This window comes from Callospermophilus lateralis, chromosome 6 (assembly GCF_048772815.1).
Source record: "Callospermophilus lateralis isolate mCalLat2 chromosome 6, mCalLat2.hap1, whole genome shotgun sequence".
Lineage (NCBI taxonomy): Eukaryota > Metazoa > Chordata > Mammalia > Rodentia > Sciuridae > Callospermophilus > Callospermophilus lateralis.
Window position 1 is genome coordinate 1,545,589 of NC_135310.1, and position 10,448 is coordinate 1,556,036.

General features: G+C 59.6%; 1 protein-coding gene across 1 annotated transcript; it reads left to right on the forward strand.

The window, feature by feature from the left end:
- Positions 1-448: 448 nt before the first annotated feature.
- Positions 449-10,007, forward strand: Dact2 (dishevelled binding antagonist of beta catenin 2). Its single transcript, XM_076859368.2, has 4 exons — positions 449-679; positions 6,006-6,138; positions 7,086-7,358; positions 8,013-10,007. The coding sequence occupies exons 1-4, from the start codon at positions 449-451 to the stop codon at positions 9,707-9,709; spliced, it is 2,334 nt and encodes a 777-aa protein (XP_076715483.2). The 3' UTR covers positions 9,710-10,007.
- Positions 10,008-10,448: the final 441 nt, after the last annotated feature.

Sequence of the window (10,448 nt, forward strand, 5' to 3'; positions counted from 1 at the left end):
TCTACAACTCCTGGAGCTACCATCTGAAAATAAAATCGAAAGGCAAGTCACGGCCTCCGAGGTACAGGTATCCCCCAGGGACACCTTTACGACAGTTGATAAATGGGAACGGGCCTCTTACAATGTGATACTCTTTCCAATCCAAACAAAACCTTCCTCCGGTTTTGTCCCACTTTCGCCTCCTTCCCCTTTCGCCGGCTCCTCCTTCCCCGACGTCTGGCCGCCCTCCGGGGCGAGGCGCGGGGATCGGGCGCAGGCCCCCAGCAGCCCAGCTCGCTGGGGCGGCCGGGGAGGGCTGGGGGCGGCCGCCGTGACCTGGGGCGTGGCAGACACCGCCCCCCGCGGCCAGCGATAGGTCCCTCTCCACCTTGGCGACCTGCGGAGCGGGGCGGGGAGAGGAGACGCCGCGGCGCGCCGCGGTCCGCAGGCTCGGAGGCGCGGCGGCGGGATGTGGGCGCCGGGCGGCCCCCCGGGACCCGCGGGCTGGGACCGCCGCAGAGTGGGCGCGCGGCTGCGCGCGGCGCTGGCTGGGCTGCAGGAGCTGCGGGGGCTGCGCGCTGCGCAGCAGGCGCGAGTGCAGGGTGCCCTGGCCATGCAGCCCGCGCCCGCCGGTCCCCGCGGCCCCAGCGGCCAGGAGCTGCGGCTGGAGGCGGCGCTGGCCGCTCTGCAAGAGCAGCTGGTAAGGGTCGGTCCGGAAGCGCTTTTACCTGCGCAGGCGGAGGCCGGGATGGGCAGAGGGCGAGGGGCTGTCTGATGGGCCGAGGGGCCGTCCTTGTGCTTAACTGGGATGCAGCTTTGTGCCAACCGAGTGGGACCTGCAGGCCGGGTGCGTGGGTGCGTAGGGGTGACGGGCCGCGGGTTGCGATCCTGGGAGCAGCGGGAGGAGCCGCCCGCCCTCGCCCCGCTTGCGTGGGAAGCGCACCCGCTGCATGGTCCCACGCAGACGGATTGGGGTTGCCTTCACGCCGGGGTTGCGGTGCTGCTCTGAGCGGACTCCAGTGCCTTCATCCCCCCTGGCTGGAGTTGCCGGCGCATCCTGGCCTTATCCCAGGGTAGCCGGTCCTTCCTGTGCTGCGCTGGGTTAGGGACAGTGCAGAGCGCGCTCCGAACCGTCCTGGACGTGTGCTCAGGTTGAATAGGGTCCAGCCTGGACGTGTGCTCAGGTTGAAAGGGGTCCGACCTGGACGTGTGCTCAGGTTGAAAGGGGTCCGACCTGGACGTGTGCTCAGGTTGAAAGGGGTCCGACCTGGACGTGTGCTCAGGTTGAAAGGGGTCCGACCTGGACGTGTGCCCAGGTTGAAAGGGGTCCAGCCTGGACGTGTGCCCAGGTTGAAAGGGGTCCAGCCTGGACGTGTGCCCAGGTTGAAAGGGGTCCAGCCTGGACGTGTGCTCAGGTTGAAAGGGGTCCCGCCGCCATAAGGAAACAGGTGGGGGAAGTCGTGTGTCTGACTGTGTCTGAGGAGGGCGTCTTTCCCCTGAACAGGCCACCTGAGCCATAAGAGGAGGTGGGAGCCAAACCCTTGAGACCTTCTCTACCCTGTGTGTGGCCTGAACTCCCCAACGCCAATTCCCTGTTCCACCCTTGAAGATACTCCAGTTACTACTCTTTGGGTGATTACCAAAGAGTGATAATTTGTTGTGTATAATTTCATTTAATTTATTGAAAACAAACGAGTTTTTGCAGTATTGCAATTTTTTTAAACATCAATTAAAATGCTATACACAATGTCTGTTTGAGTTACCCCTATTTTTCCAAGTGGAGTTTCCTTTACATTGGAAATCCAATCTGTCCTCTTAAAAGTCACCGTCTTCAACAAGCCTCCCCATGAGGCCTCAGCAGCGTTCCAATCAGCTTAGCTCATTCGTCTCCTTAACAGGGCAAATGCTTCTGGATTAAAGAATCAGGAAGTCCAGTGACGGAGACACCTCCCTGGACTCCTGTTACCTTCCCTGGCTGCCAGACACAGGTGAAGCCTGCCAGAGGGCCTGTCCCCTAACCCTGCAGCGGGGTGGAGGTGGGGGTGGAGGTGGGGGTGGGGCTGCCTGAGGAGGCCTGTCCCCTGACCCTGCAGCCTCTCTGCACCAGCTGCTCCACAGGAGAGGAGGGAGCTGGCGGGCAGTGGCTCCCCCACACTGCTCCAGCACCCCGCACCTCCCCCCGCCCTGCGTGTGGGTTAGTGCCCAGCTGTGTCTTGGCTTCTGCGTGGCCTCAGTCAGGCACACACAGCCTTCGTGTGTGTTGCACGCACTGGAGAATGTTCTCAAGGAGGTGGGGGTGTGGCTGATGATTAACCTGGCCTCAGTAACACACCAATCAAGCTGTGGACTCGGGCCTCTAATTACAAGTAGCCTTTTGGAAGAGATCAAACAGGTTTTTGTTTAATTTTTTTTTTCTTTTTTTTTTTTAATGTGGGGACCAGAAGGAACATGCAGACTCTGACTTGAAACTTTGTTCTTGGAACGGATTATGTGATCAAAAGAGAAGGATAATTGACTTTGGGTGACATCAGCCAGTGCTTAACACTTTTACATTTTTCTTACAGGGAAAACAATTAGGAGTGATACTAGTTCTGTAATGAAGGAAACAATCCAAGGCTTTAGTCCAGCCGCTAAACACTCCAGTCACCAGCTGCCCGCCCTCCCTGGCTTCACCTGGCCTAGGTCAGCCTCCAGGTGTGAAGACAGGAAGAGCGTCTCTCTGGAGCAGCAGCCTTATCCTGCAGGAATTCTCAAGTGAGAACGTGCTCTAGCGTTCCTAGGGATTAAACTGTCTGAGAAGCAGCCACGTGTCAGATGAGCTGCACCTCCCGAGTGGAGTGTCACAGGTCACAGAGATGCATAGAACACTCTGCTGAATAAATCCACCAGTGACTTTTGTTTATGGAACAAAAGGAGAGATTTCAATATTTATTTCATCCTCTTCCAGGTTTCTATGCTAATGGCCCCTGTGCCCTCTGACCCCGGCAGGTGGCAGTAGCTCAGCCAGTCTGGGCAGAACCAGTGATGCTCTACCTGTCCATGTCTTCAAGAGCGTGGGTCCTTCCCAGTCAGCGACTGCCCTTCTCGTTCCTGTAAGGTTTAGCCCCCACAGCAGCACCTAAGTAGAAAGATGTCCCCCACTAGTGACCCGGGAGGGGCCTGAAGACCCCTCCCACCAGAGCTGTGCCCCTGGAGGGAAGTAAGGAAACGCATGGGGACCCAGTGAGGTCTCGCCCTGGGGAACGTCCCCCGGCTGGCTGTGCTGGTCACGACTTGCTCTAAACGTGGTAGTCGCAGCAAATCCTTCCAGCTGGGCAGGCTCCAGGGTTCCGAGCTGCAGGAGTGGACCACGCAGCTGTGAGTGCCAGTGTGATGCTGGGTGCTTCCTGGACCCACCGTTTTGCTTTGTGAATGCTCAGAGAGCCGAGGAAGGGTTGAGAGCTTGCTCAAGATCAAGGATGAGGGCAGGCGTCCGCAGGACCTGCTGGGCTTCCCCCAGGTCACAGTACTGTTGTCCGTGAGTCCCATCAGGGAACCCGGGCCCCTTGGCTATTGATTGATGGAGCCCTTTTTAACTCAGTTGTGATGTTTGCCTCTCTACAGGACAAGGGCCATAGCTGTGTCCTTCATGCATAAAATATTGCCATTGTACATTCTTAGCCTTCAAGGGAAGAAAGGAAGTGGTTTAGATACCATCGCTAGAGCCTGAGATTTAAGGCACTTTTAATTTCTGCCCTGTGAATACAATTTTATGATGACTACGATGCAGAACTGTTGATGGGGAGGGCAAAGCAAGTGCAGCTTAGTTAATTTCCTGTGGGCCATAAAGTAAGCATTTCAAAGAAAGGGCTTAGCCAAATCTCAGTTTTTGAGGACCACCTGGGATAGACATCCTGACTTTTCCAGGTCTGGGAAATGCTTCTGCCCCTGGGCTATTATTAACATCCAGGCTCCAGGCTTGCAAGCCCAGGATCTGCAGGTGTGCCAGGTGATTCCCCCTGGGAACCTGGGTGGTCCACCCATGTGCCATGTCCTGCCTGACCAGCCCCTGACCCAGGGGTCAGGCACTCTGACCCAAGAGCCCCCAGCATGTCTTGAGAAGCATGGCCCCAAGTGGACCTGAAGTCTTACAGTGAGCGTGAGAGCTGACGGGCTGTGGCCTGCTGCCACGGAGAGTGCTCTGGCTGGGCTTGCAGGGCCATGCGAGCCCTCATAGCATGTCACCTTGGAGCACAAAGGGCCGTGGTCTGAAAGAGGAAGGAAGCACAGCCAAGGAACCCCAAGTCAGGGACGGTGGAAAGGGCTAGCGGGGTGGCGTGAGCCTGAGTGGTGGCCCCACAGGTGGGCAGCGGGGCCTAAAGACGTGATGAGTCATCTGTGTGCCTGGACCAGAGTCGGAAACCAGCCTGCAAAGGCTGGCCAGCAGTGTTGATCACAAAGCAGCTAGCCCCCAAGCAGACCCCGGGCAGACTGTGGCGAAGGGCTGCAGGTGGAGGGGAGGCCATGGGGGTCTGCAGGACTCGTTCCCTAGAAGGCAGGGGAAGTCGCGATGGAGAAGCAGATGCTTTTAGAGACGGAAATGAGACCTAAGAGAGGAGCCTACATGGCTTTATGACAGGAAAGAAAGATCATTTGCAATCGCTGGGCCTTCAGTAAATCTTTCTTATTTTGTATTTTCCAGAAGGTAACTGGGCTGAGCCTGTCTGTGCTGCAGGGCTTTTTTGGTAGTGCTGGGAAACATTTTGCTATTGTGACAATGGGCATGCTGGCACACCAGGACACTTGGACCAGTCTGGGTGGTTCTGGAAGCACAGAGTTCTGTTCAGCTCAAGGCTGGTTTTGCCACGCTCCTGTTTACAGATGATATCGTGGCTTGGAGACTCCTTTCAGACCTGGGAGGCTGTTCCGGGACCTCTGATTTGCCTCCTGGAGGAAAGGCTAAGCTGACTTACATAGTCCCCCCACGCTGAGTGTCACCAGTCATGACTGGGGATCTCTGCAGAAGTGACCCTGTCCTGTGAACAGGACATTGTGACTGCCTCCTTCCCCTTGGGAAGACCTCTTGTAATGCTGAAACTACTGCAGTCGTACCCCAAAGAAATGCAATCCATCACTTCCTTAGGATAAACCCATCTACTAATTATTTGAAATGTTGCAGTCAGCCCGGAAAACATGCTGAAATTCTATAATTGAGAGAAGTCAACATTTACTAACTACTCTGTGCTAGATGATGTGGAACCATGGATATAGACATATATGATGTTCACCTGTGTACACAGATGTGTTCGTGGCAGGTTAGGTGGGCAGGTGGACACACACGTGTGGTTAATGCTCCTAAGAACCCACTTGGCTACCAGGTGCCCGGCTGGAGGAGACAGCCTCTGTGGGCAGATCAGAGTGTCCCTTCTCCAGTGAAGACCCCACCATTTCTTTCATGCAAAGTTGAATGATCCCTTTGTCTCTTGTGGTGCCCGAGGCCCTTGCTGAGAGTCTATTCCCTGAATTCTCTCAAACCTGTGGCCACCAGAGCCATCTCTCGGGAAAGGGAAGGGAGGCAGGATGCAGGATGTCTCTTCTCTTCTGGGGACATTCTACCCTGGGAAGGTGGCAGGAGGGCACAGATTCACCATCCCCAGCTGCGTCTCCCAAGGGGCTGCTGTGAGGGTCACTGTAATTGGGGGTGAATTCGTGCCTGGAGCAGAAACAAAGCAGCAGGGTGAATGTCTCCCGGTGGGTGCTCGGAGGTGGGGTCCTCATGCTGCTCAGCCCTCCCAGGGAGCTGCTTTCCTGCCGCCCCTTAGGAAGAGAAGCCTTACTGGAAATCGCGAAGCATTTTACAAGTCTGCGTTGGAGGAAAGTGGTTTGCGTGTGCCTCGGTCAGTGTGTGCCAGCAGCCAGACGTTGCTCAGCCTGAGTGAGGGGCAGCCACTGTGAGGAGCCCCCGGCGCAGATGCTGCCTTGCAGCCGCCTTTCTGCCCACAGGGCCTCATTTCTGCACCTGCTCAACTTCCTTTTTTGCTTCTTAGTCCCAGCTACGACGGCAGGACACTGGGCTGCAGACCCACCTGGACCAGCTGGACCAGCAGATCAGTGAGCTGCAGCTGGGCGTGCACAGGTCTTCTGTCGAGGTCCCTGACAGCGACAGCAGGCCCAGCTCAGGTAGGAGGGCCAGGCTGTGGGAGGAGCCGCCTGCAGGCCTGCCCCCTGGGGGCTGCAGAGGCTGGTGGGCATCCGAGTGACACCATGTGCCCACACCCCTCTTGGGGACCTGTCTGAACTGGTGAGCAGTGCTGGCCCTGGGCCTGTGGCCCGGCTGATCTGGAAGTTAGGCGGCAGCTGGAGGCGTGAGAAAGCCATGTTATCAGAGAGGACCCAGCAAGGCGCTGTGAGGTGGGTACAGCTCCGTGTGCAACCGCATGTGGCAGCAGTTTGCCTTGGGACCCGGAGCTTCTCCCTCCCTGGCTCAGCCGTCAGCTCTGCTTGGCTGGGCAAGAAGGACATCCACGCCTTCCAGTCCACTGACTTGTCAGCCTCAAGTCTGCACAGCATGTCCAAGGGGACAGGGACGTCCCCTTCCCACCATATCTCAGAGGCCACAGGGGTCAGCCAGTCTCTGCCGACACTTGTGGCTCTGGTCACTTTCGCCTCCATCCCCAGGCCGCACTGGGCAAGCAGGTCTGTCTCCAGATCACTGTTGGGAGGTTCCAGTGGCAGCGTGGGGCAGGACCGGTGCTGCCGGCCACCGTGCTTTCCAGCCTGGCCGGGCTGTGTGGCACCTCCCATGGCCCAGGCCAGAGGTGTCCTGAAATCACCCCTCACAGGCGCTGGGGGGACGGGGAGATGCCTAAGGCCTGGCTCAGGCTGGACCTGCGGAAGAGACCACCCCTTCCATGGGGCAGCTACCACAGCTGTCGGAACTGCTGGACAGGGCAGGGAGGAGTGGGGGCCGGTGAGGCGGTTCTCCCCTTCCCACCAAGCTCACAGCTGCTGGAAGGTTCTGCAGCTCCCCCCTGGCCTTGGAGGAGTGGGAGGGAGAGGAACCCGGGGTCCTCAGGCAGAATCCACTGCTCAGGGCACACTGACCTGCATATGTCTGCTCTGTCCAGGCTTCTACGAGCTGAGTGATGCGGGCTCCTGCTCTCTGTCCACCTCCTGTGCCTCAGTGTGCAGTGACCGCCTGTCCCCCTCCCTGGGCAGTCTGTTGCCTGCAGTCTCCATGGTCAGGCCCAACATGGGGGACTGGCGACCTCGGTCTGCTGATGAGACCACTGTGCCAGCCTGGAGACCTCAGCCCATCAAAGAGAGTGGCAGGCTCCTGGACAGTGGAGAGGACACTGGCCAGCCCAGAGGCATGTTCCGGCCCAGGCCAGTGTCTACAGGTGAGAGAGCCAGAAGGGGTGGGCGCAGCCAAGGACAGCCTGTTCAGACCTGCTAGGGATGGAGCAGAGACCTCCTGGGGTTGGCTGGGCACTGCCCTGCAGGGAGAGGAGCAGTCCAGTGTCTGCATCTGGGCACGATGGACACGCCGTCCTAGTGTCCTAATGGTGTGGGTTTCCTTAGTATTTAAAATGCATATCAGAAAGTTAAAAGGCAATCCTTCCAAACCCTCTGGTCTGCCTGAGGTTGGGGAAGGTGGAGAGATGAGCCTGCTCCCCCTTAGCTTCCTCCCTGATCCAAAAAAAGGGAAGATGCCATTTGGCCTCATTCTATTTCGGTGTAAGACGGAGTTTCGTGCCAGCCATGGCTCTCCTGGTGAAGGCACCTGCAGATGCCCCAGGGGGGCCCAGCCGCCACCTGTGGAACCTGTGCTGCTGCAGAAGCCTCAGCCCCCGCAGCCTGCAGACCCACAGCAAGGGCCTAAGCTCACTGTGGACAGGGACTGGAGGCCATGGAGGAAGAGCGGGCGCCCACGGCCAGACCGCCCTCACGCCTGACGTCCCCGGGTTGTGCGGAGGTCCTGCGGATGAGCCCCCGCAGACCTCGTCAGTGAATTCTTGGCCACTGATGCCCTTGTTCATGGTGCTCTGTTCCAGGAGATCTTGAACGAGTCCTCCCAGTGGACGTGGGGCTCCAGAGAGTTGACCAGGAGGCCACACCCACCTCTCACCTCTGCCAGGGGATGGATGTGCCATCCCCCAAGCTGGACCCCAAGTACCAGCGTGACCTGGTGTCCGGGGGGGGCCGGGAGGTGTACCTGTACCCCAGCCCCCTGCACGCAGTGGCTCTGCAGAGCCCCCTGTTTGCACTGACTAAGGAGACCCCGCCGCTAGATGGCCATTTGCCCCCCAGGAGCCCTCTTTTGGGCCCCAGGGATCTGAGCACCACCCCAGCAGGGCCAGTCCTTGAGGTAGGCCCAGCTGGAGCTTACATTGACAGGCTGCTGCGTCTGCGAAACCAAGAGGCCGCGTCCAGGGGACCTGGTGGGGAGCAGGGACCCCCAGGACATGAAGCATCCCCATCCCCCAAGAAGCCAGATGCCCAGAGACTGGGCAGTGGAGGTCGGCCTGAGAAGCTGGTCTGTTCCCCAGGGAGAGGGGATCTGGGAGTGGCAGCTCAGAGCAGGGCCAGCAGTGGAGACAGCCTTGGGCAACAGGAACCTGTACCCCTCCTGCACACCCAGTCCCCCAGACACCCCCGGGAAAAGGGCCCTGAGCCCTGGAACCTCTGTGCCTTCGGGGAGACCTCTGTGGGCCCCTCTCCCTGTCCCCAGGCACAGCAGCCCCATGGAGCCTGCAGCCCAGGCATCTCGTCCTCTTCTGGGAGCGTGGACTGTGGAAGTCCCTCTAGGGCCCCAGGCCCTCTTGTCCACCCACCTTGCACCGCCAGCGAAGCCTCCCGGATGGGGCTGAAGACGGGCCACCCCAAGACCAAGCCTGTGAAGGTCAGGAGGAAGGCCAGTGACAAGATGCCGAGGCTTGGGAGCCAGGCGCCATTGCTGCCAGAGAGACCTGGGGGTGTCCACGCTGCCCCCCAGCTGTCCCCAGAGTGTGGCCACACACACAGGCCCCAGGAGGGAGGGCTCAGGAGGAGGCCTGTGCTGGCTGGGGTTGCTCCTGGACGGTCCTGTTCTGAGTCCACTCTGTACCCTGTGCCCTTCTTCGTCCCCCTGTTGGTGGCCCAGCGGGAGAGCTACCGGGCACCGACCCAAGCCCTGTCCTCCTTGGAGACAGCCCCACTTTGTGCAGCCGCCAGGAGGAAGCAGCGCAGGTGGCAGTCCACCGTGGAGATCTCAGCCGAGGCCCATCTGGCCAGTGCTCAGGAGCCCAGCCTGGGGCTTGCGAGGTCCCCGGCCAGGAGAGCAGGTGGCCTACAGGCCCAGGGCCGGCCCACGCTGGCCCGCCAGGACGCCTGCTCCAGGAGCCAGTCAGACTCCGCGGAGTGCTCAGCAGAGTGCGCCTGGCTGCTGCAGTCCACCATTGCGGAGAGCAGCGAGGAGGCGGCCAGCGACCACACTGCCAACCGCTTCGGGGACGGGGAGTCCAGCAGCAGCGACTCGGAGGACTGCTTCCAGAGCCACAGCCGCCGCCTGGGAGTGGAAGTCGCGGCTGCCAGGCGGGGGGAGCTGGCCTGGCCCCGGGCAGTCCTCCAGCAGCCCCCACGGGCCCCCATGGGTGCCAGGCCTCCCCTACCCCCTGTGCCCAAGCTGTGCCGCATCAAAGCCTCTAGGGCCCTGAAGAAAAAGATCCGCAGGTTCCAGCCGACGGCCCTGAAGGTCATGACCATGGTGTAAGGCAGGCTCCTGATGGCCCGTCCCTCTGCGTGGACAGGTGTGGGTTGCAGGTTTGCTTCACTCCTGGGTGGTCATTGGAGGAGCCCTGGGAGGCCCTGGCCTTGGGATATGGCTGCATGCTCTGTGGGGTGATCTTTCTTCCCAGCAGACTCAGGAGAACTTTGAAGTCACAGAGGACACAAGTGGCCTCTGCCCCTCTGACGTCTCTGTCCTGTAGTCTAGTGGTTGCTTTCCTCCCCTTGACCCACTTCAGCCTAAGCCATCCCTCCAGAGACCATTATTGTAGGAGTGTGGCGAACTCTCTGCTGGTGCCGGTGTGAACTTGAGCTCATGTTAAGCTCTCCATGGGAATAAACACCAGTTTGCCATTGTCCTCGCTCGGAGAAGCACGCGTCTCCTTGACCCGCAGCCTGGTCCCCGTGGGGCAGGCACCAGGTGCTCCGAGAGCGCCCTCCTTCCTGCGCTGGCCTGGAGGGCAGGAGACACATGGCGGGAGCAGGGTCCCCCTCGGGGCCCAGACACTGTGGGAAAATAACTTCCTTTGGGTGTTGGTTTTTTCCAAAGAAAACTCCCCTCGGCCTCCCAAGGAGAAAGATGGAGACTTCCTAACTGAGCTGCTCAGTGAGTGTCTGCACAGCCCACACCAGGCTCTGTCCTGGCCACCACAGGCTGCTCCACAGGGCACCCTGGCCCAGAGCTGGAAAAGGGGTCGGAGGCACCACAGTCCTCACACTTCCGG